The 26,090-nt window shown below is 31.9% G+C and overlaps 3 protein-coding genes and 1 non-coding gene across 4 annotated transcripts; 2 read left to right on the top strand and 2 right to left on the bottom strand.

The window, feature by feature from the left end:
• Window positions 1–4,534: 4,534 nt before the first annotated feature.
• Window positions 4,535–6,255, top strand: LOC131625611 (transcription factor GTE12-like). The gene is made up of 2 exons (XM_058896458.1): window positions 4,535–4,655; window positions 5,564–6,255. Exons 1-2 carry the CDS (start codon window positions 4,535–4,537, stop codon window positions 6,253–6,255), a joined length of 813 nt encoding a protein of 270 aa, XP_058752441.1.
• Window positions 6,256–17,127: 10,872 nt separating this feature from the next.
• LOC131625595 (acetyl-coenzyme A carboxylase carboxyl transferase subunit beta, chloroplastic-like) lies at window positions 17,128–19,576 on the bottom strand. Its single transcript, XM_058896442.1, has 2 exons — window positions 17,641–19,576; window positions 17,128–17,433 (listed from the first exon to the last, which is right to left on the bottom strand). Exons 1-2 carry the CDS (start codon window positions 18,703–18,705, stop codon window positions 17,128–17,130), a joined length of 1,371 nt encoding a protein of 456 aa, XP_058752425.1. The 5' UTR covers window positions 18,706–19,576.
• Window positions 19,577–20,494: 918 nt separating this feature from the next.
• On the bottom strand, window positions 20,495–26,081 carry LOC131625590 (ATP synthase subunit alpha, chloroplastic). The gene has a single exon (XM_058896438.1). It carries the CDS (start codon window positions 24,203–24,205, stop codon window positions 22,904–22,906), a length of 1,302 nt encoding a protein of 433 aa, XP_058752421.1. The 5' UTR covers window positions 24,206–26,081; the 3' UTR covers window positions 20,495–22,903.
• Window positions 22,412–22,483, top strand: TRNAR-UCU (transfer RNA arginine (anticodon UCU)). The gene has a single exon. It is a non-coding gene; the product is annotated as a tRNA-Arg (tRNA).
• Window positions 26,082–26,090: the final 9 nt, after the last annotated feature.

Here is a 26,090-nt window from a genome sequence, read left to right as displayed (position 1 = left end):
CCCGAATCCCTATAATAGCTGGGATTTTTATGTTTCCGCTTTTATTTTCTTGCAATACTTATCTGCGTGTGATAGTAAATTAGGGTGTGAAAAGACATAAATCGCAATCGTATATCACTAACTAAAAGATAAAATATCCGAATCTAACACACTCGCACTCACACACCTCTAGGGTACGCCCCTCTTGGTTGCCTTACGAATAAAGGTCGTGTCCCTCGAATATAGAGGTATCTAAAGCAAACGTCCCTCGATAACCAAAAAAAATCATCAAAGATCATGGTCCCTTGATGACCCTCGAATTGCTGCCTACAAATGCATGATCTAGTCCCTCGATTGAGATGATTTGTTCTTTCAAATTTGCTAAAGGTACCTCTACTTGTTGCCTTCAACGACCTCCGATGACCCTTCAATTGTCCCGCACTTCCAATAAAAAGGAACTACCTACCCATAAATGGTATGGTTAGTCCTAGGAAATTTAAAAAGCATAGAAAAGACAAAGTATAGGGTAGTGATCCTAGTTTGCTTGCTCAAAACAAAGAATTTGTTTTTTACACCTCTTTCAAAAACAAAGTCTGTAGAGAAATCTCTTCTAATCTTGGAACAAATCTTCAAATTTCCTAAATTGTCTAATCAACCAATTTTAGAAACTTTAATTCTGACTTGAATTGATTCTATAGTTCCAGATTGAATCTTCTTGGCCTGCGAATATTATTGATATATATCTGAAAGTTAAATCACAAAATCAAATCAAATATGTTAAGATTTAAAATAGCCTGTACTGATGTTCTGGTTTCGAATGTCATGGCATCTGTTAGAACATTTGTCTTCAATATAAGCTCAAACTCTGCTATATCAGTATTGTCAAGATGTTGCGACATCTTGCTCAGCATCTGTCTAGAACCATGTTTTAGCAAAATTTTTGCCAACCCCAAAACCATGGAACTAGCAAAGTTCTTAGTCAAGATGTAAGGGAAGAAGATAAAGACAATGATATAGACAAGGAAACTAATATTACCTATAGGGATGCTTCTACAGATGTCATTGACAATATGGAGGATATGTTGGATACTGACCCTCTAACCAAGAAAGATGTTGATGAAGTTATCTCAAAAAATCCGAAAGTTGATGAAGTCCCGAATGATGTCAATAACAAGAGTATTTACAATATTGATGTTGCTGCTTCGACTGTTAATGATCGTGAAACCACAGCCAAATATGCAAAAGTATCCAAGAAAAGAGTTGAGAAAAAGAAATCGATATTTAAACCCAAGAAGAACCCTACCAAAAAATCAACCACACAAAACAAGAAGATGAAAATCCTAAGAAGGAGGATTTTACAAAGAAAAAAAGTCTGGAAGAAAGAAGATTGTTATAGAAAAATCTACTAGCAAAAAAATTTTGTACTAAAAAGAAAGAAGATTCTAGAGGTAGATGTCAATAACAACTCGTATGACATGTTGGTTCCTTTGAACAAGAAAAGTAAGAAGATCGTGGGAGGCAAAAAGTTTCCTGACAATTCCAGTTGTACCCAATAACACTGTCTCATTTCATTCTGATGAGAGTGTGTTGATATGGAAATATGTGTACCACAAAAGAATTTCCCTTGAGAGAGAGAAATATATATATCAGAGTAAGCATTAAGATTTTATGATATTAGAGGATACACAGGTCAAGAAGACTGTTTCAGACATTGGTCCTTTCTATCACAAGCTGATTAACGAATTCATAATGGATCTTCCAAAGAGCATTCAACGATGCAGGAAGTAGTGAGTTCAGGAAGGTTCATGTGAGAGGCCAATACTATGAATTCTCCCTAGCCATCATCAATGATTATCTGGGAAGAGGTAAACTCATAACAGTTGATCGTATTTCCATCCTTGAAGATTATAACACAAGAAATAATCTGAAATGCTCTTGATGAGTGGCCTGCTATAAGTCTCCTATTTGCATCAAGTTTAAGTGTGAAGTATGATTTCCTCAACAAAATAGGAATGGAAAATTGGACGCCTAATAACCATGGTTCGGGTATCACCCCATCTCTTGCTAGTTTACTATAGTAGGTAAGTAAAAGAGACGCGTTTGATTTTAGTAAGTATTTTTTTAAGCAAATTTTAAAATAAGCTAAATTGTTTAATATAAAGCTACCAATTTCCTTTCCTTCTCCGATTACTGGTATTCTTGGGAAACAACAACCATATATTTTGATTGACGAAGACGTTGTTGGAGATCCTCCTAGCCCCCTAAATTTTAGTTATAAGTTGTTTGTTATGAAACATGTCCCAAACATAGTGCTCTGCAACCTTCCAAACTTTGATGAAGCATATTTTTCAACATGTATCAACCTGTCGGAGGTCCCTCCCATGTCAGGAGCTACAAAAAGGGATATTATAAATGAGCTTATACATGTCTCCAAGATTCTTCAAGAAATAATTGCTACCTCAACAACAAGGAAGAGTAAGGTTGGTAATCATATTTAAATAATCAATCCAAAAGTTTTTTTAGGCTTCTGCTCTGGATCAGCTAAAGGCCCAAAATGACCAAGGCCCAATTCTCCTTAAATCCATTCTATTTGATCTCCAATTTTCAATACACTGAACTTGAATCTTGAATTGACTTAGACGTTTGAGTACTAACCATGCAGGTCCATCCTGCTCCGCCATAATAGAGATCAACACCACCGTTCAAGATCATCAATTTTCTGGCCACGTCCATTTATGGTTCCTGAATGGAACAACTTCCACCTCTCAAACTGTACGCCCGGATGCTGAGAAGGTTGCTGAGACATTAGGTAAAGATGAAGAACAAGTTAGTAGTGAAGATGGCGAACGAAGTCGTGAAGAAGTAGAGTACGAATTTATCTTCGATGGTGACTTGCAGTGACAAATTATTGAATGATGAAGTTTTTATTGACAATTGATTAATTGTTGTATAATCCAATTATTTGGTAGGATTCTAAGTTCTTTTCTCTGCCCTTGTGTGGGTCTTTTGGTTCTAATAATATGATTGCCATTCGTTGGCTGGATAATGGTTCCTTTATCATGTATAGGATTATTTCTTTTGGTTTTTTTGGCACTTTTTCCTGATCTGGGATGGATATTACTTTAAAACCCCTTGTCCATTTTGCGGCAAATAGGGGGAGTTGATATGCAAGTTGATATGCAAGTCTGGTTTCTCTAATGTTGTGCTTATATGATGTTTTGAGATCTTCTATTTTTCTATCAATCATATGAAGATGGTTTTAGTTAGTTAACATGCTACTTATTTTGTTTCGTCGTACTCTAAAGATTTGTAAGAATGTCCTAAAGAATGTCACTTAGATTGTGCCTCGCATCTTGCATGTTGTATTTTCCTAAAAATTGGCGCTAAAGGGCATGTTTTTATTAGATATGAATGACAATATTTTATAAGAAAAATGTGAGGCAAGATGTTCTACCAAGATGTGAAGCATATTGTTTATATGTGATCCAGGCGCTTCAATAAAATAGAAACATGCTAAGCATGATATCCTTAATTCTGTGAGACATCCTGTCTCATCATGGGTCACTTGCGTGCAAGATAATCTGAGTAATTCTCGTGCCTTTAGGGTTTGTTTGGAAGTTTGGAGGGGAATGAAGTGGAGTGCTTTGAAAAAAGAGAATGATTGAATGAAAATAATTGAAGGATTTTGGTTGGAAGGGTTTAGGAGGGCTTTGGCTAATATGCATAAGGATTTTACTTATGCACCATGCATAAGCCTACATAAGTCATTGGATCATGTTTTTAATCCAGTATTGAGTATTGAGTATTGAGTGGTGAGTATTGAGTATTAACAATTGATGTCTAGAATTTGATCCAATGATCCAAGGGTCCATAATAATCTATGCATGGTGCATATGTTTTTATCTATGCACGGTAACTGCACCCGTTTATGAGGGTTAGTTTTTATACATAATATATAACACCAAAAATCCCCTAATTTGAGAGAACTCAAAATTTGTATTAAAGTTGGATTTTGGAGGTTTACATAGATTTTCCAAACATCTTTTATGTTATAATATTTTAAAAATTAAAAATATAATAATGATAACATTCTTTTATTATTTTATACAAAATTATTTAATAAAAGCAACACTTTTTTTGTAAGAATAAATAAAATTATTGAAATTATGATAAAATATTTAATCCATCGAGATATTAAAGAAATTGAAGTTGTTATCCAATGCCCAATTTTTATTGCAGATATTTCTCTCAAAATTTGGATCCCTAAGTTTGTGTTGGTTTGTTTTGTTTTTTTTTTATTTATTTAGAACGGTAACCTAAAATTTTTCCACACAACCATAGTACTATTAACAATATCACTTATATATGTTCTAATGGCAAATTCAGGAAAACATACATTAATCTCAGGTATCTTTGCTATAAATCCATTTTAATTAATATTTATTTTATAAATTGAAAGAATTTATTTTAGAAGTTTATTTTGCCATTTCAACCAAAATAATTGATTTCAGATGTTCCTGTAATACATTCAAGAAAAATATTGGACGTGAACAAAATGAATTCTTTCAAGAAACAACAATGTTTTGTGACTTTGAAGAGGTTAATGATAAATCCAGATGGAAAAGATTTTAAGAATGCAATGGATTCAAAGGCATCCACTAATCATGATTCTAAAGGTATCTTTAATGTTCTAAATGTGTTTCCATTGATGTTTTTTTTTTAATTGAAATAATTTTTAAAGTATGAATTGATGTACAAATATTTAACCGAAATAATTTATTTTAAAAGAATATCCTTTTATTTTAGGGTTTAATGGTGATGCACTGACAGTGTAAAAAAGTTTTACACTGTCATCCAATGAGAATATATCATTCTGCCATGTCATCTCAGTAATTTAAAAATAACAGTATGACTTGGTAGGATACATGGTCGTGATTGGTTGACAGTGTAAAACTTTTTTACACTGTCAGTGCATGACCCATTTTCTCTTTTTTTTATACATTCTTTATAACTTTGTAAAATAAAAATAATAATGTAAGAACTGATACAAATAATCATCGTTCAATATCTTATATACACTTTAGATTATTTAAAGGTTGTTTGATTAACATGATAAAAGTTTATAATTATAATTTTTTTTTATCAACTGAGTGTTTATTGAAACAACATGACATTATAAATTAATTGTAAAATTGATTATATTGTTATTTTAATTTATTTTTTCTTAAATTTGAATTTAATTATAAACAAACAATATAAAATAAGTTTATAAATTATTACCTTATTTTTATAGATATAATTTAATATATTTTAAATATATATTTTTTATCTATGTCTAAGTACAAAAAAGATGTATTGACTTAAAAAAAATTTATCTTTTCAAAATTTAAATTTATTTACACAACAATATTATACATTTTAGTATGTTAAATTTCCATCACAAATTTAATTTTCCTATCCAAGAATACTTTAGAAATGAAATTCTACCTATTCTATAATTGATTAATAAAAACATATAATGTATGTGATTTGCATGGAATAAGTTCTAACTCATACTGTAATTTTGAAAATAATCTACAAACAGGTGAACCCTTGATGAACTTTGAGACTGTGAAGTTGAAGTTAGAGAAGGGTTTATATCTTACAATAGATCAATTTGCAAGTGATGTAAGGAACCTATTTTACAATACCATTGTATTACATCAAGTGAATCAGAAAACTCAAAGAATAGCAATGAAGCTAAGTCATCTTTTTGAGATGAAGTGGAAGTCCTTGGAGGAAAAATGGGAAGCTGAGAAACAAATGAAAATTGAAGAAAAACTAAAGGAAGAATTGAAGAAAAATGTTACAAAGTCACGTCGATCGGAATATGGAGAAAGAAATAAAAGAAAATTTGAATATGATAAAGAGAACCAGTGTTCAAATTTATCAAATAAAAAGGTTAAGAAGGAACTTGTGGTGGATAAAATATTGGCTTCACAAAGAGACTTGTTTGGTTACAATAATGTTAGCATGGAAAGGAAGAAACAAAAGAAAGATGCTCAAGTGATGATACAAAATATGAAGAGAACGGTTTTTATTGATGAAGATTTGTTCTATTTTAAGGAGTTGGAAAGATTGTGTGGTCATTCATTGCGAGATTGCAACAAGATAAGTCCATTGAAGAAATTTGCGGGGTTAGTGTTAAAAGATGAGTTTATGGGAGTGACAGATTTGGATGAGGAGAAGTTTCTTAATAGATATTGGGAAGAAGGAGAAATTATTATTCTTGATTAAAGAAGGGTTTTGTTTGTTATCATTCATTGTTTGTAGAGAATTTTTTTTTTTTGTGGAAACAAATACTAAACCCTTGATGGGATACTCATCTAAGTTTGGGGAATCAAAACTTTATGCAAGAAAGCCTCTTAAATATTATCATACAAAGATGAACTTCTATTCTTCAAGCCAACGCTAGCAAGACCACCCGCATACATATTTCCTTCCCGATAGATATGAGTGATCATAAAATTTAAATGTTTCATTCTATGATGGCAACTTAACCAACAATTTTTAATAGATGCTTGTGGTACATGTTTGGTATGTTAAATCTACCTACCTAAGGGGTGCCACACCAGTTGTCAAGCCAAAAATTTGCTTCCATTCTATTGCCTAAAAGCCAAGAAGAATTATCAATAATTGTTATGAATTGAAGTTTCTTCTCAAACCAGATTGATGAAATGATGTTGTTTTTGATTGGTTTCTTATTCCTTAACACTAAAAATTTTAATAGAGTGCACCAAATAATCTCCTCATTAAGGAAATCTCAACAAAGTTTCAAGTTAGTAGCCTAGTTTAGTGATAAGAGGGAGCTCAAACCAACCCCCTTCTTTAAATGGTTTTCATCATCTATGGCAATCCACGGTAATAAGCTTTCTTTTCTCTACATCACCCTTCCATAAGAAATTTCTAATTCACCTTTTAATATCTTGAAGAAGTTTCACAGGCCATCCATAAGTTTTCATGGAGTGGAGGATTATACTCTGGGCCACATATTTGACTAGTTGGAGTCTTTCTTTCATGGAGAGGAGAGGTTCCTTCCATCTAGAGATTTTGAGCTTGATCCTATCAGCAAGGAAGTTAAAATATTTAGCTTTAGGCTTACCCCTAAAGACTGGAACACCAAGGTATATGAATGGAGGTTGAGCCATTGCAAACCCAAGAATAGAAGCCAGATATTTGTCTCTGTCATGATTCATAGCCCCAACATAGATTAAGGATTTGTGTGTTACATACTTTGCTTGAGTAATCATGCATACCTATTGAGCAGATGAGTAATGGATCTTATAGATTTGATATCCCCTTTATAGAAATTCATTATGTCATCAACAAATAAGGAATGAGAATGTACATTACAATTTCTAATACCACCAATGAGCTTGACATCCCCATTTGTTCCCAAGTTAGAAATTCATCTGCTTAAAACTTCTTCGGCTAAGTAGAAAATAAGAGGAGATAATGGATCTCTTTGTCTCACACCATTGAGACAGTTGAAAAAACCAATTTTCTTGCCATTCATACCAACAGATAAGTGAGCAGACCTCAAAATGGTACCAATCCAGCTGTAACTTGGAGAGAACCTTGAGGAGAAGCTAAATGAAGAGAGTGCAAACATAGTCTAGCAATAATTAACTGATTCTTTATCAAGTCTACTGAGATTTATCGTGGTCACCAAGACTTTAGACTTAGTAAAACCATAGTAGGACTTAAATAATTGGGCTTTATGGCCAAGTTAAGTGGTACTAGCGTCATTAACCAAAGAAGGTGGAAATTATGTAGATATAGGCTTATAAATCTTTGTGCACAATGATAGAGCCAAAAAAACAAACTGAGAAAACAAGTCAATAAAAATGAACATCAGGCGTCATATATCCTATCATAAACAATTGCTTTAAGATACCCCATTTCAGGGAAGTGCATTCATTTTTCAAACGGCATCTTACCATAAATATAAGGAACAAGATCATTAATAATTGAATCGCAATGTTCTTTTTTCCTGTATAGCAATGTGTATGATTCCGTATGTGTCGTCAACTCTTATATAAGCTGGTGGCAGGCAAATGTGTGATTCTCCTCTCATTTATCGAGCTAACTCAGAACAGCTCAAAAATAAAAGTTTCAATCTCATTTAACATCTACAATCCACTCAATGTATTTATGCTTAAAAAGTGACATCTTTTAATGTGAATGATTTTTGGTAATACTGGTGAAGAAGATGGTTTGCTAATGTGATCATCCTTGAAAATAATTTTTTAGATTTTTGAGTTGGAAAATTTGGAAAATGTTAGTCAACATATTCAAAGTAAAAAGGAGACCGTTTTGTAGAAATTTCACTCTCGGTCGATTTGACATTTTTAGAGGAACCCTTTGTTTTAACCGGCTTCGAGGGTGGTTTCAAATATGTGGTTTCAGGATAGAAAATCTTCCTTAATTTCTCTTTGATGTGGAATTTCATGTTGTCATCAGCTATCATGAATCTCTCTTGGATCACTTTCCACTTGGTCATGATAGATATGTTTGATTTATCATCCTTCATCACACCATCATCACCAAACTATAGCCTTTTCTATTGTGTGTAAATCTCATTCATATGTATTAGTGTAGCAACCTTATTTTCTTTGAAATTAAACAAACAAATGGAAGACTGTACATCTACCTAAGTGTACAACCATATTTTGAACAATTTAGTCCTATTTTCTATGCTCGCTTGGCTTCGTGAAAAATAAAATTCAATCCCTCCTGAGAGATGTTGTCAACCAACCATGAATAAAGGATGTTATCTTTGAATTAGTGTTCTACTACAAATATGCTCTGACCAAAAGAAGTTTGTATCTTATTATGTTAATTTCAAATAATTTGGTTCACAGAGTTCCAACCTCTACAAAAATCACTTTTATATTTCCCAACCAATTCTTCAGTATAACATGTGTAGATTCAATTTTGTTAGTTGTTGTATTTCCAAAATGTCTAACTTGATCGATCTAAACACATATAATATTATTCTTCACCTAGTCTAGAATTGTACTCTCAACTCATTTTAGGAAATTTGGATGTCTCACACACACTATCTTGAACTGTATGACATATTCTGCATATAACTCTTACGTGGAAGAATTTATAACACCTTTCCAAATATCCATTTTTCTTTCCACTACCACACTAGCTTTGATCGTTTTTATATCTTAACCTTTGATTTGTTTAGTCCCTAATGCCGGTTTAAGTATGTTTCTCACATTTTTGGTTATGCGATACCTACAAAGTAATGCATAGGATGTAGGAAACATCTTTGCTATTGAATTCATTAGTGTGGTATCGCGATCGATTACATTGACCTTTGGCATATTTTCCCGGTCCTTCAAAGTAGTCTTGCACTATTAGAAAAGCCCATGTAACATTTTCATCTTTTTCACTTTCCTAAAGTGCAAAACCCATTGAAAAACTCATCTTCGTCGAAGTAGCACCAACAATTTCTAAAAGTAGAAGCCTATACTTGTTTGTTTTGTATGTTGAATCAATTATAAGCACAGTGAATGTGTTGTACAACTTGATGGAATTAGGATGAGTATAAAATACATCTCGAGCTGTGATTCTATCCTCACACACTCTGTACCTAGAAACATAATGATCATCATCGAGAAGCTTCAACAAATGTTGCATTTCAGTTCTTGGTCCTCATATCTCCTTGTTGTTTACAACACAAACATTTTATGTTTTCTTGGTATTTGAGACATTTTGAGGTCTTTTTCATTTCAACGTTTTAAGTATGTTTTTGGAGGAACATATATTCAGTGTTATATCAACAACAAGTACGTTCTCCTCAATATTAAGGAGATATACAATGGGATGACCAACAAACTTGTGATACAAGTAATGATTATGCATACTAGAAACCGCATTAAATTTCCATGAATTATTCGCCTTATGATTTCCATGAACCATAAAAGGACAATCACAATTTCACGATCCGGTGTCATCCCGTGTCAATTTCTGGATAGGTTGTTGGTACGTGCCACTTCTTTCCCATCTCATTGTTACAAATGTCTGTCTTTTAGTAGAGCCATTATCAAACCTCCAAATTACAACACTGAATCGAAGTTTGGCAGCATGCGTGCGGATCCATTGAAGCATATGTTCACGTTCAACAAACTCTTGTTTAGTTGTAAAGTGTTCACAAACTTCTACCTCAACAAAAATAACCAGTTTAACATCCACCTCAATATCAATCGGTTTAACATCGTCTTAGACATCACCCAATTTAACATCATCATTCATTTCACCCGATTTAACATCCTCATAGACAGTAACTTTAAAAAAAGTATTAGGGTGCCTCATAACTACATGCAATAATAGAATAATAAACTAAAAATTGAAACTCGACCTTGACAATATCCAAAAACATATTTCTAAAGATGTATCTCTGGAATGTCCCTGATTTAATTAAGGGTGACTCACTTGCCACATCCTTTATGTATGTATTGAAAGTACCATATAATGATGATTCCAACGATGCAGTTCTGAAAAAAAATTGGCATAAATGGGGTGTTCCTCACTTACCACACCCTTTTTATGTGTATTAAGTGCATCTAAAGATGCATCTCCAAAATATAAAAGAATAAATTTGAATTTCCGGTTTATTCACTCTCACCCCATAGAACGGATAAAATAATGCCCTTAGTTTTGTCATATGCAATGTTTTTAAAATCGGACTGGAGGTCAAACTAGCAAGACTTTTGATTTAAGATTCATTTGATTCAACCGGTTAAACTTATGGTCAAACCATTTGGTAAATAAATAAAAAAATATAAAGCTAAATTTTATGGATAAGTCACAAAATAATAAAATAAAGTTAAAATTCTATTACAAACTTAATTCTATGACATCAATGATAGTCATAATTATACAATATAATAATTATACAATATAATGGTATGCTTAAAGAAAAAACTATAGTAGGGTGGAAATCAATGTGGATTCTTCACAAGTAGTTGAAGCTATTAATAAAGGAAAAGTTGGGCAAATGGAATATATTGCTATTCTTCGACAGATACTGACGGAGATGAACACGATGGAAGTGGTGATTATTTCGCATGTTTATAGGAGCGCAAATGGTTGTGCTGATGCTTTAGCAAAGATTGGTAGTAGGGAGAATAACATCACTTTTTATAATCAAGCTCCAGGGGTTCTTAAAGAACTTTTCGATAATGATATATAATTCTGGAATTTTGGACTATAATGTAGCCCTTGTGTAGTTGTTTTCTTTTTTTGGGCGTTGGCCCTCATAGTTATAAAAAAAAACTATAACATAGTGTTATAACTTAGAAATTTGTGTTAAAGAAGAGTTTCTTTTTTTGTAAAAGAGAAATGATTTAAGTATTGATGTTAACATAATAATTATTTTTAATTTTTTAATTAAAAATATTAAAATTGGCGAATGACAGACATTTCTTTGAACCGGGTGGTTTTACAAAACCGGCTCCGATTCGAATAGTTTTGAGCAGTTCAATCTAATTTTTTTGATTTTTTGATTTTGACCCACCTATAATTTTACATGACTGACCTAACCGAAATTACCTCGATTTTCAATTCAACCAGTTAAATCAGACTATTCAGTTCAGTTTTTAAAAATTGATCTTAGTAAGATGTCAGTGTTCATCTATTTTTATTTGGCTTTGGATTGAAGCATTTGATTTAGTGAGAGGTCTAGAGTCATTCTTAGAAGGTGGGGAGATGCTTCCCACTTTAATGCTAATCATAGATTGATTTTGGTGTATTAGTTGGAATATCTTTTATGTTCCGTATAACATGACACACTATTAAAAATAAAAATACCATCTATTTTGAATGAAAAAATATTAAAATAGGTCAAAGTTGTTTAGATTTAAAATAAGAGTATCCATTATCTGAATGAACTGAAATAGAAGATTAAAATTATTAAATACAAATAATAATAATAATAATAATAATAATAATAATAATAATAATAATAATAATAATAATAATAATAATAATAATATAAATTTCTTAATAAAGTAAATTAATAAAAAAATTGAAAAATAATTTAATAAATAAGAAAAAATGATATATTGCCAAAATTAATGTTCTAAAATTTGGTTCTACCTTCTAATTACAAGGTGACATGGTCAAAGGGTCGAACCAAAAAGTTAATGGTTAAATCAGACGACTAATTCAAAGAAAATCGAATGACTCGATCATATAACTCGGTCTCAAAAACAAAATTGTATAAATGTTAAATCAAATTCATCAAATGACTTAACCTAAAAAACGTTTAAAAAACATGACACTTGAAAATTGTGAAAAATATCGCAAACAATTGATATAGTTTTCCAATTTTTTCGTAAATAAAAACGAATGTTGAATTAATAAAATTTAATTTTAGTTGTGAAGTATTATTAATTTTGTCTCTTAACTGAAAATTCGTACTTAACATTTCAAAACAACGAAAAAAATTTGAAAATTAATCGCTAAATACATAAATAATGAATGGAAATAACTAAAGTTAACATTTTGAACTATTAAATATTCTCTCTGGTTCTATTTATTAAAAAAAATTAACTTTTTAGATATATTATATAACTAATGTATCTGGACGATATGTTGACTAAATACATTACTTTATTAATAAATCTAAAAGCAATTTTCTTTCTATAAATAGTACCAGGGAATACTTAATAAGATATTCTTTTAAATTAAAATATCATAATTAATCTTAAAATTAATAAGATTCATTACGATATTTTAGTTTAAAAAAAATATCTTGTTAATTATTTAATAGAAATTTATATACAAGTTAAATAAACTATTAAACTTATTTAAAATAAAAATTAATAATTATGAAAAACATCACGGAATAAATTTTTAATAAAAAAAGCGTTAACATTTTTTTAGCAAAACAAAACTAACTTCTTTCATTATAAATCAAGAGATCAATACAAGGAGGAATATCATGAGTAATACTACGTCTAGCCCAAGAATTTGTCGTCTTTGCTAACGAATGAGCAACCATATTCGCTTGACGTTTGATAAACTTTACCTCAAAGTTGGGAAAATTACAAAGAGTAGATTGAATGACTCTCAAAGTAGTAAAGAATTCCGAATTACGAATGATTTTATTTCTTAGAGCCTGAACTACCCGAAGGGAATCACTTTCGAAGATGATGCGGTCTATACACATAGAGATAGCTATATGAATGGTGTCCTTGAGGGCTAATGCTTCCCCTTCAAGGACCGAAACCTCACCAACATCCCATGTTGTACCTGTCGTATGGAAATTACCCGAACTGTCACGGATGCATCACCCTCTGTTAGAAGTGCTACAATTCTTGTTAAATCCGGCGTCCACATTACATTTGAGCCAACCAGGAGGTGGAGGTTCCCATATATGCCTATGTTGAGGAATATGGTCATCCTCTGATTTATTCTAAACCGTAAACCACTCCTGCCAACTATGGTACACCAACCACGCAACCTTTGTTGCTTCCTCCCTCTCATTATGCCATATGAAGTCGTTCCGATTCTTCCACAAACCTTCTAACATAACTGCAACTCTACCAGCTGTATTTCTATCTTCCTTTGTTCATTTATCAAAGATTAGTAACTTTACATCATCAAAAGCAAGAACACGGTGATCAATAATATTACTCAAACCTGCTGCCTGCCAACCTTTATTTGTTTCCGCACTTCCAAAGAAAATATGCCATGCATCCTCCAAACTATTATTGCAAAAAGGATATTCAACCGGGTATAGAACATGATGTTGACGAAGTCTCACTCGAGAGGGTAGACAATCATGACAAATTCTCCAAAGAAAATGCTTAGCTCTAGCCGGCACTTTAATACTCAAAAGACTATTCCAATTATGTATATTGGGCATCTCGTGACCTCTTTTGATTGCATTCCTCCATAGCCTATACCCTGACCTCACACTATAACAACCACTTTTCTCTTCCTTCCAAATTAATTTGTCTTCAATAACCTCCTCTACTAACGAGACTTGAATAATTTCCTCCACCACTACACGATCAAACAACTCACGTAAAGCTCTACATCCTATTGTTTAACATGGGTCAACATAATATTATTAACGGTAATAGTGTACGCACCTTGTTTCTGAGGGCCACTCACACACCCCTCACGATACCCTCAAATCCAAGGTTCATTCATCACCGACATATTACTACCATGACCAATGCACCACCTGCAGCCAAGCGTTAGAATTTCTCTAGCTTTCCAAATACTTCGCCAAACAAAGTTAGGATTATATCCAAGTTTAGCATCAAGGAAAGAAATTCTAGGGAAATACCTTGACGAGAAGATCCGGGAGACTAGGGCGTGGGTATTATACAATATGTACCAACCTTGTTTCGCAACCATCGCCATATTAAATGCTCTAAAGTTACGAAAACCCAAACCGCCTTCCTTCTTTTAATAAGTAAGCTTCACCCATTCCATCCATCTGATTTCTTTGTTATTATTTCCTCCACCCCACCAAAAAGAGTTAAGCATCTTTTCAATCTCGTTTACCACTGAATCTGGAATGATATAAATGCTCATTATATATGTCGGGATAGCCTGTAACACTTATTTAACCATAACTTCTTTACCCGCTTTGATAGTGGACGACCTCTGAATTAATCTGTTTCCAAATGTGATCTTTAATATAAGAGAACATAGCATTTTTACTGCGACCAATCATGGAAGGCAGCCCCAAATAGTTACCTGTCCCTAGGACGTGACGAACTTCCATCATACCAGCTAGATCCTCTTTGGCCGGATTGCTCAAGTTATTACTGAAGAAAACTTCAGACTTTGTCATATTAAGCTCTTGACCTGACGCTTCCGCGTAAATTTTTAGCGAATTCATAAGATTATGTACCTCCGATAAATTGGCACTGCAAAATAGAAAACAGTCGTCAGCAAAAAGCAGATGGGACACACTGGATGCCCCTCTGCACATCTTAACACCGTGGATATCGCCTCTTTTCACCGAGTCCTTAATGAGGACCGATAGACCTTTTGAAAAAAGAATAAAAAGGTAGGAAAACAAGAATGAAGACCGATATCGTCTCCAATTTACGGGAATTTTTATAAATAAACACTATGATACTTTTAAATTTAAATGAATAGAGATACACTCATCTAACAAAATAATATTATTCAATAATATTTTAATTTTTAAAATTATTTTATTTAATAATAAAATTAAAATATTAAATTAATTTCCATTAAAGATACTGAAATCCAATAAAAAAAATTATTAATTTTTTTTTCGTTTTTTTATAAATAAATATTATTATGGCCAGTTTGTGTCGATTTCTACCATTATGATTACAACTGATTCAATATTTACCGCAAATCCACTACCCACCTGTTGAAATCAGTTTTTAAAACATCCAAAAATCATGGATTATATTAAACACAAAATTGAATATAGTAAAATCATAACTATATAAATAATTAAAAATGAAAGAAAACTGAACAAGAATATTAAAATGATAAAATCGTTTTATTTTTCTTCATTAATTACAATAAATAATGAAATATAAAATAAATACTAGACATGGCAATAAAACCCAGACCCACGGATACCCACCCGAACCCGCTCCGAAGTTGACGGGGAAAACCCGCTTTGATTGGGTTTGGGTTCGGATTTGGGTTTTCCCCGATTAGAAAACATGGGGATGGGTCGGGTAATGGGGACACTAGTACCCACCCCGAACCCGCCCCGTTTATTTCAATATGTACATTATTATTTATATTTTTATAATTTATATTATTAAATATGTGGCTAATGTTTTAATAATTTAATTTGTATTTATTATTTTAAATATTTGAAATATATGTATGAAATTTTTTGAGATTGTTTTATTTTATTATTTATAATGTAATTTGATTTTTGAAAAAGTAAATATTTTCATTAAAAAAATTAATTTTACGAAATACATGGTGGCGGGGCGGGGATACCCGAACCCAACCCGAACCCGTTAAGGACGGTTTTGGGTTTTAATTCTCCATCCCCATTTGGGTTTGGGGCGGATAACGGGGATTGATTGGGAATTCGGGTTTGGGTTTGGGGAGGTAAAAACCGTCTCCGACCCGCCCCGTTGCCATGCCTGATAAATACAGTAAAATTTCTCACGTTCTCATGTATACATAGATCAACGTACAAATAATAAATAACAACGACTATATGTGAGTTGTGTTGTGTTTCCACTGAATCCACAATAAAAATAGTGGAACCACCTTGTTCTCACTCTCAGTGCTTGAAAATGGCGAACATTGACAACACAATTGAAGCTCCGATGATAGCAACTGAATTTGTAACTGATCCGGCAGCTCCGGCGTCAGGACCTGCAGCTGGAGACAACGAGGGACTGAGGTCTTGGGCTGAGGCTACGGCGGCTGCAAATACATATACAAAAAGGAAGGAGAAGAACTTCATTGCAGAAGATGATGATGCCATGGTGAAGCTATGAAATTTTATAGAGAAATCCGAGGATGAAAAAAACAGTGAAAATTTGTGAATGAAGAAGTTATATTATACAAACTGTGTATGTTGTTGGATTGATGGTGGAACGGTGCGGAGTATTTATAAGGTTATGGAAGCGCGTGGGCTCCACAAAAAACGTGAACACGTGGAGCTTGAGAAACAGTTATGCCGACGTTGTCCCGAATCATATCATATGAATGAGTCCGTCGTAGGATGTTTCTGCTCTGTACGTTTGTGTGCTGTTAAAGTTCATTATACAGCCAATTAGAATGATGAGTTAGGTAAAATGCTTTCTTAATTGTTTTTTATTTGAAGAATTCAACTACCATAAGGACCCACCCACGATTATTTGTGTTTCAAAAATACTCTTCTTCATCTTTGTTGGACTCTTCTAACTATGATTTGTTTAATTTATTTTTGAAACTTCCTCGTAGAACCCATCGCTAGCTATGTGTTGTCTTCGTTGTCTTGGACTCTTCTAAAGAATTTTGTTTGCAACATATGTAATTCATTCAGCAATTCCTTAATTTCTTTTGAAACTTTCTTGTAGAACATATGGCAAGGTTTGAGCAGTCTTAAATATGATTTTTTTTAATTAAGAAAAATCAAATATGATAATTATATAAAGCAGAAGAAATTTTAGCCATTTGCATTAAGCTGATACTTCCTTCTTGCATACGCGCTCCTCCAGACGCACATACTATAATAAGAGGTAAAAGTTGATTGGTAGCATATTCGATCAACCGAGTGATTTTCTCACCCACTACGGATCCCATACTACCCCCCAGAAACCGAAAATCCATAATACCTATTGCTACAGGAATACCATTTAGTTGACATGTGCCTGTTTCAACCGCGTCCGGTAATCCTGTCTCTTCTTGAAGAGAATCAAGACGATTTTGATAAGGTTCATCTTCCTCTTCCCATTCCTCTTTCTCTTTATCTTCCTCTTCCTCTTCCTCTTCCTCTTCCTCTTCCTCGTCCGAACCTTTATATTTTAAATTCATATTAAATAACGCATTGAATTCCTTTACCTCTTGCCGAGTCATAGGCCTTAGCGGTTCCAATTTCAAATCAGATTCAATATAAAATCCAATTTCCTCTTCCGAATGAAATTCCTCTTCCGAATCAAATTCAATGGGATCCAGAGAAACCATGTCTTCATCCATCGGATTCCAAGTACCAGGATCAATCAAAAGTTCAATTCTATCTGAACTGCTCATTTTCAAATAATCTCCACAACATTCGCAAATATGCAAATTGGATTTCAAAAATTCCTTATAATTTGGTGCATAGCAAGTATCGCATACATCCCATAAATGATCAAATTGTGCAAAAGGACTAGTATTATCATCATATACTATTGGAAGAAACTCCTTTTTTATTTGAATAAAATCACTATCATTATCATTTTCGATTTGAGTCAAATCACTCTCAGATTCTACTTCAGGAAACTCATTACCATTATCATAATCATAATCTTCTATTTCAGGAAAATCATAATCATAATCTTCTATTTCAGGAAACTCATTACCATTATCATAATCATAATCTTCTATTTCAGGAAAATCATAATCATAATCTTCTATTTCAGGAAACTCATTACCATTATCATAATCATAATCTTCTATTTCAGGAAAATCACTATCATTTTCTATTTGTTGAGTAAAATCACTATCATCTAAAATGGAACTATCAATACAGATTTGAGAACGAAGATAACTCTCCATCCAACTATTAATGTGATGATTCCAATTCGATTTAGTATCATTAGGATCATTACTCTTAGAGACATTCGTCAAATAGCTAGAATTTTGATAACTAGCGAAACTTTTTGGTTCATTTAAAAAAGAATGATTATTGTCAATCTCCAAAATTTGATTTTTAATAGAAAAAGATATGGAATAATTATTCCTATTACTATCGCTAACTAAAAAAGTTTTCTGAGATAGGGAATTCTGTATGTTGCTGACATCTACTAAATAATCAGCATGACTGGAACTCGAATTTTCACTATTGTTCTTCCAACTATCAATCTTATTATCCATATCAGTTAAAATAGATGGGTCTTCATTTGCACCGTTATTTTCAATAGGACCAAAACTATCTATTGATTTACTTAAACCACACCTGTATTCTAAACCCCTATTAAACAGCATTGAATTGAACCACTTTGTTTCCATAGATCTTTTTTCCTCTAGTTACATGAAAATACAATAGATGAATAGTCATTTGATGATAATTTTTTTATCGAAGAAGTATAGAAATAGAATCGCTAGGATTAATAAATCAGTAATAATAATGAACGAGTAAGTATTGAAAAAAATTCTCATTTCTATTTGAATAGAAAATGGATAACTATTTGTAATAGAAAAATTACAATAGTTAGAAAATTGGATTTTCTATTATTCTATTTTCTAAAATATATGATCTGGGACGGAAGGATTCGAACCTCCGAATAACGGGACCAAAACCCGCCGCCTTACCGCTTGGCCACGCCCCATTTTTAAGTCAATACTAATAAATAATAAATAGTATTATGGGTTGTTCGTCAATTCCACTTCTCTATTGATTCGATAGAATAAATTGTTGCTAGAATTTTGATATGCATCGATATCGAATTAAACTAAATTGATTGATCATTCCATAGAATTCAATTAAGATATTGTATGAATATTGAATTTATTCTCTTTTTGATTTAAGAATGAAACTATTTTGAACTTATTCAGTTCAAATCAAAAAGGGATTGGGGGTCTGATCTTAGTTGATTCATCTTTTTTTTTCGTTTTATTACTGATTTAGTAATATTTATAGATATTAATATTAATTCAATATTTGAATTATATTCTATTTTTATCCTTTTTTATTTTCAAATTATTCATTTTCTTTCTTTTCGATTTTCTAATTCTTCATTTTCTATTCTATCTCTATAGATATCTATTTTTCTCTATAGATATCTATTTTTATATAAATGAAATCAAAATTTATTTTTTTCTTTTAATTGTGAGTCTAAATTGTGAATAAAAGGATAATACAAAAATTAAAATAGAGAATAATAAGAATAATATATATATATAATAAATATATATATAATAAATATATATATAATAAATATATATAATAATACGATAAAAAAAATACAATAAAAATTAGAATTCAAAAAAAAAATAAAAAATACAATTCATTTTCTTAAACAACAACATTTTTGTTATGCATAACTTTTTTAGCTCGCTCGGTTTTCGTATTCATTCGATCCTTTACGAAGGTAGGTTCATATTGGGGAAATGCCCTGAAGTCAGAATTTATTTTTTTCTTTTAATTCTGAGTCTAAATTGGGAAGAATCCATTCGGTCCTTTGTTTCTTATTGCGGAAATTACCTTTCTTATTGGGGAAATTACCTGAAGTCAAAAAAAATTTTTTATTTTAATTCTGAGTCTAAATTGTGAAAAAAATAGAGAATAATAAGAATAATATATATATAATAAATCATATATATAATAATACGATAAAAAAAATACAATAAAAATTAGAATTCAAAAAAAGAAAAAGAAAAAATACAATTCATTTTCTTAAAGAACAACATTTTTGTTATGCTTAATATCTTTAGCTTGGTCTGTATTTGTATTAATTCTGTCCTTTATTCAAGTAGTTTCTTCTTGGGGAAATTACCTGAAGCTTACGCTTTTTTGAATCCAATTGTAGATTTTATGCCAGTAATACCCTTACTTTTTTTTCTATTAGCTTTTGTTTGGCAAGCTGCTGTAAGTTTTCGCTAAGATCTTGAATTTGAATAATGTCCTAAAAAAAGTCATAGAATTTATTAGAAAACTCAAAATTGAACATTTTGAAAGATCAGATAAGTCTTACAGTGTGAATCTGTGATTATAAAAATATGGATTATCTCATCATTTCCTTTTTTCCATTATAGAAATTATATTATTCGATTTGAGTCTACCACCAATACGTGGATCTTTATTGTGGATATGAAAGAAAATTTTTGGTAATGGTAAAAAAAGGCTCAACTCTTACTCTTACTACAAATTAATTTCTTAAGTTTTTTTGAAATCAGTTTATTTCTTCTAAACTGAGTATCATCTTATAAACTGAGTATCAAAGGAAACAGAATATGAAATAGAAGAGAATCTATTCTCTTTCTCTGTCGTTTTTTTTATTATCTTGGAGATTTTGTAATGCTTACTCTAAAACTATTTGTTTACACGATAGTGATATTCTTTGTTTCTCTTTTCATCTTCAGATTCCTATCTAATGATCCAGGACGTAATCCTGGACGTGAAGAATAAGAAAATCTTTTGTCTTTGCCTTACTTGTGCTGGATTTTGAAATATTTTTCATTTGTATATCTATTTTAGATCTTGAACTAGTAAAAAATGAAACAAACAGGGAATAAAAAAAATTCCATAAGTTCAAAAATGTAAAATCATCAATAAACGGAAAGAGAGGGATTCGAACCCTCGGTACAAAAATTCATACAACGGATTAGCAATCCGACGCTTTAGTCCACTCAGCCATCTCTCCCCAATTGAAAAAATGGAATGATTATGCTTATGATACCTCGGAGAAAAAAAAAGAACAAATTACTTTTTGATCGTATATCATACGAATTCATCAGGTAACGTATCTAAAAAAGAAATAGAACTTTGGCGTCTTGCACAATTCATTTTTGTGTTATGAATTGAGTTTAGTAATTTTGTCGAGATCTATCTGTCAAAATACCTTCAACAAAATCTAAAAATGAGATTCGCCCCCTTTTCTAAATTTCATTAGGGGGCCCTTTACGAAACATGTGAACACTCTATTTATCAGGAAATTCTACACCTATTTCAGAATTATGACTGATTCCCTTGTTCGACAAAAGATCCTTTTATATACAATAATGGTATTGTAGCGGGTATAGTTTAGTGGTAAAAGTGCGATTCGTTCTATCGATCCCTTAATAGTTAAGGGGTCGCTTGCGTGATTCATATCACGATCAAAAACTTTATTTCTTACTTAACGGGATTTAATCCTTTATACCTCTTAACAAACAATTCGAGGAATAATATACATTATCGTAATTTGTATACATTTTAGAATCAATTCTAAAATTATGAAACATAAGTTTTTGCAATTGGATCAAGAATCCCAATTTTTCAATATAAGTTAAAGGATCCAGGGAAAAAGATAGATAAAATTTGTTTCCAATCGTAACTAAATCTTCCAATTTTTTTATTATTTTTTTTGTATAGGAGAGATTGAAGCAAAATAGCTTTGAAACGATTATTTTAGTTTACTAGAAACATCAACAGATTTTTTTACCTCGACGGAAATTTAATTCTTTTCCTAAAGATTCTATGAAATAGAAATAGAGAACGAAGTAACTAGAAAAAAGAGATTGTTCGAATACTCCTTTTCTATAGGGATCATCTAAAAAGCAACGTTAATTGTATTCATACCGAAAGGCTGACATAGATGTTATGGGTCATTTTTTTTAATGTATTCCATCTCTCTCTTAAATTATTCTGTAAAGGAGCTGAATGAAACAAAAGTTTCACGTTCGGTTTTGAATTAGAGACGTTCATTCATAAACGTCGACTATAACCCTTAGCCTTCCAAGCTAACGATGCGGGTTCGATTCCCGCTACCCGCTTATATTCTATTTCTCAATATATTCTCTTTTTTATTTAATAAATTGATTTCTTTAGTTTGAGTTATGAATAGAATAGTAAATAGTCAACAATTTGAATGATTCAGTCTTAGTCTATTTATAATATTTATTATTTCTATATTCTGATAGATACAGATTTGATAGATCGATCGAGATTTTATAGAATTCTTTTTTCTTTCACTTTTCACGACAATTTCGTGAAAAGTGAAAGAAAAAAAGAAAAGCGTCCATTGTCTAATGGATAGGACAGAGGTCTTCTAAACCTTTGGTATAGGTTCAAATCCTATTGGACGCAAATTTCTTACATATTGAATTCTTTATTGCAATTGCATATATATTAATTGAATTCTTTATTGCAATTGCATATATATTGATTGAATTCGTATATTTCTAAAAATATATTGTGAATTTCTTATCTTTATTATTCTTTTGTAAATATTTCAAGAGAGTAATTATAGAAATTATAAATGTATGAAAATTGGAATCAATTTTTTTCTACTTGTTCCTGAAGTAAAAAGAGTTCCATCTGTTCCTGAATAGCTTCCTTCAAAATGGCTTCTGCTTCGCCAGTGAATGTCTTGGTAGAAGATATGAGTTCGTTGAATTTAGGTTTATTCGTTTTTAAATAAGCCCGTAACTCAACGATAAATTTCCTTACGTGTTCAATTTCTAATGAATCAAGATAACCATTCGTTCCAGTATAAATAGTTATTATCTATTCTTCCACAGTAAGAGGAGCTGATTGGGATTGTTTAAGCAACTCGTGCAATCGTCGACCTCTTGCCAATTGATTTTGCGTAGCTTTATCGAGATCTGAAGAGAATTGTGCAAAAGCTTCTAATTCTGCGAATTGTGCCAATTCCAATTTTAATTTACCAGCTACTTGTTTCATGGCTTTTATTTGAGCCGCCGATCCAACTCTGGAAACGGAAATACCCACATTAATTGCAGGTCTGATCCCAGCATTGAATAAATCAGCAGATAATAATATTTGGCCATCTGTAATGGAAATTACATTAGTAGGAATATAAGCTGAAACATCTCCTGATTGGGTCTCAACTATTGGTAAAGCAGTCATACTTCCTTCACCTAACTGAGAACTTAATTTAGCGGCTCTTTCCAAAAGACGCGAATGTAAATAAAAAACATCTCCGGGATAAGCTTCGCGACCTGGTGGTCTTCGTAATAGAAGAGACATTTGGCGATAAGCCTGTGCTTGTTTGGAGGGATCATCATAAATGATTAAAGTGTGACGTTCACGATACATAAAATATTCAGCCAGAGCTGCTCCGGTATAAGGCGCGAGGTATTGTAATGTAGCTGGGGAATTTGCTGTTTCAGCCACTATAATAGTGTATTCCATTGCTCCTCTGTCTTGTAAAGTATTTACTACTTGAGCCACAGAAGATGCTTTTTGACCAATAGCTACATAAACACATACTACATTTTGTCCCTGTTGATTGAGAATCGTATCTGTAGCTACTGCTGTTTTACCTGTTTGTCTGTCCCCAATAATCAATTCTCGCTGGCCACGCCCTATAGGGATCATAGAATCTATAGCAATAAGTCCCGTTTGAAGAGGCTCATACACGGAACGTCTGGAAATAATACCGGGAGCGGGAGATTCGATTAACCGAGATTCCGAAGCTGAAATTTCTCCTCGACCGTCAATAGGTTTAGCTAGGGCATTTACAACACGACCCAAATAACCCTCACTTACTGGTATCTGAGCAATTATTCCTGTTGCTTTTACGGAACTTCCCTCTTGTATCATGAAACCATCACCCATTAATACAACACCAACATTTTTTGATTCCAAATTCAAAGCAATGCCTACTGTACCCTCTTTAAATTCTACTAATTCACCTGCCATTACTTCATTAAGACCAAAAATACGAGCAATGCCATCGCCTACTTGAAGTACGATACCTGTATTGTCAATTTTTACTTCGATATTATATTGCTCAATACGTTCACGGATAATTTTACTAATTTCATCTGCACGAAAAATTACCATGAATATTTGTGAATTAGATTGTTTTTCGAAGAAAAAACAAAAATAAGGCCGCCTGCCTATACTCTCTATTCTAGTAGAACAACTAATCTAATCGTAGAACAACTAATCTAATCAGTTCTTTTTTTGTTTTATCGCCCCAAACATACCAATATTAGCACCGATCGTACGTAAATGTAACTCATTGTTTAAACAACTATTCAGAGTTCCCAGAGCTCCTTCTAATGCTTGTTGTAAAACCCTTTGTTGCACTTGATTAATCGCCCTTTGTTGTTCAAAATGAATGGTTTCATTTTTGTAATTTTCGAATTGTTCCAAAGTTGTATAAATTGAATTAATTAAATTCAATTTTTCTCGTTCTATCTCGGAAAAACCATTCATTCGAAACCGATCTGCTTCCATTTCTACTTTCCTTAAACGGGCCCGGGCTTTTTCCAGCTGTTCAATGGCTGTTTCCCGCAGTTCTTCTGAATTTCGAATAGTTCTCAAGATTCTCTGTTTTCGATTATCTAATAAATCAATTAATGAAAGTAGATTCTCTTTCCATTCATTTCAAAATGAAATGTCTATGATCTCTTCCCGAACCAAACATGAGTCTTTCAATTCATTTGGCTCTCACACTCAATTCCTTATAGGAAATTTCCTGATAGTTATTATGAAATGAGCCTACCCTCTTTTCTCTATTTCTAAAAATCTTGAAAATGATTATCAATACAAGACCCTAATATTTGGAGGACTCTTCTGACTAACCAAACAAATAATTGTCAGCAAAGTTGTTTTTTTTTTTCTTTAAATCCAAAGAATTCTGATTAATTTATACGTAGGTCATCAATTCCGCATTGTAGAAAAGTAGAAACGAAGGGGTTAAACAAAACACCTTTTTTCCTATTTTTCATCATAAAGAGAATTCAAGTCATTTTATCGACATGAGTGTTCTATATCAAAAAAATTCGAATTTCCCTATTAACATAGTGGTAGAAAGAATACTAGACTGCGTCGAAACTTCAAACTGGTTAGCTTTAACCATGGTAATGTTCCAAAATTCATGGTTGATAGAGAATCAAAGTAGATTTACCAATGAATCGCGAAATGCTATGGTTCTTAACTATTTTTTTCGTTATTTAGTAAGAAGTCATTCGCCGGATCATGCACATTTTCCTAGTTATAACAAAAAAAGTGCAGTTGGTTGGATCCAATGTATTCTTTGAAATAAACAACTCGCACACACTCCCTTTCCAAAAAAAATCAATACACCTAACACTGCACTTAGATTTATTAGATTTGTTGCTAAAATATCGGTATCAAACCCGAAACTTCCGGCGGATGGCCAGTAAATGAAGCAAAGAAAAGAATCGGTTATATTTTTCATATGATCGCATCTCCTCTTATGGATAGACTAATTTTCTTTCTACGATTCCAAGTTCTTTTTATTCGTTTTTGTATATGATAGTTTATTCTAGAATCTAATTATTGAATATGAATATATCGAATTATTCTATTTTTATTCTTACTAATAATGAATATATATATTAGTAAGAATATTAGTAAGAATAAAAATATACTAAGAATACTATTCTATATTTAGAATTGGTTAGTAAATTGAAAGATTCCCTAGAAGAATGATACTTCTTAGAAGTCAATACTAGGTATTATGTAAATTGCAAACTACTTAGTTGTTTTCAACACTAAAGGGGTGGTCGTTGGACTAAATACTAAATAAAGGGACGGAAGAAGGCAAATCAGTATGTGAATCCGAATGAATAAAAAATTGTATGAGTAGAATCCAAATATAATAAAAAAAAAAAAGCAAGAGGAGCAACGAAAGTCCATGGAAAAAACAATATGTATTTTTTTTTATTTTTTATAAAATAAATATTAAACAAAAGGA

This window comes from Vicia villosa, unplaced genomic scaffold (genome assembly GCF_029867415.1).
Source record: "Vicia villosa cultivar HV-30 ecotype Madison, WI unplaced genomic scaffold, Vvil1.0 ctg.000227F_1_1, whole genome shotgun sequence".
In the NCBI taxonomy this organism is placed as follows: Eukaryota; Viridiplantae; Streptophyta; class Magnoliopsida; order Fabales; family Fabaceae; genus Vicia; species Vicia villosa.
This window is presented reverse-complemented; position numbering and strand designations above follow the sequence as displayed.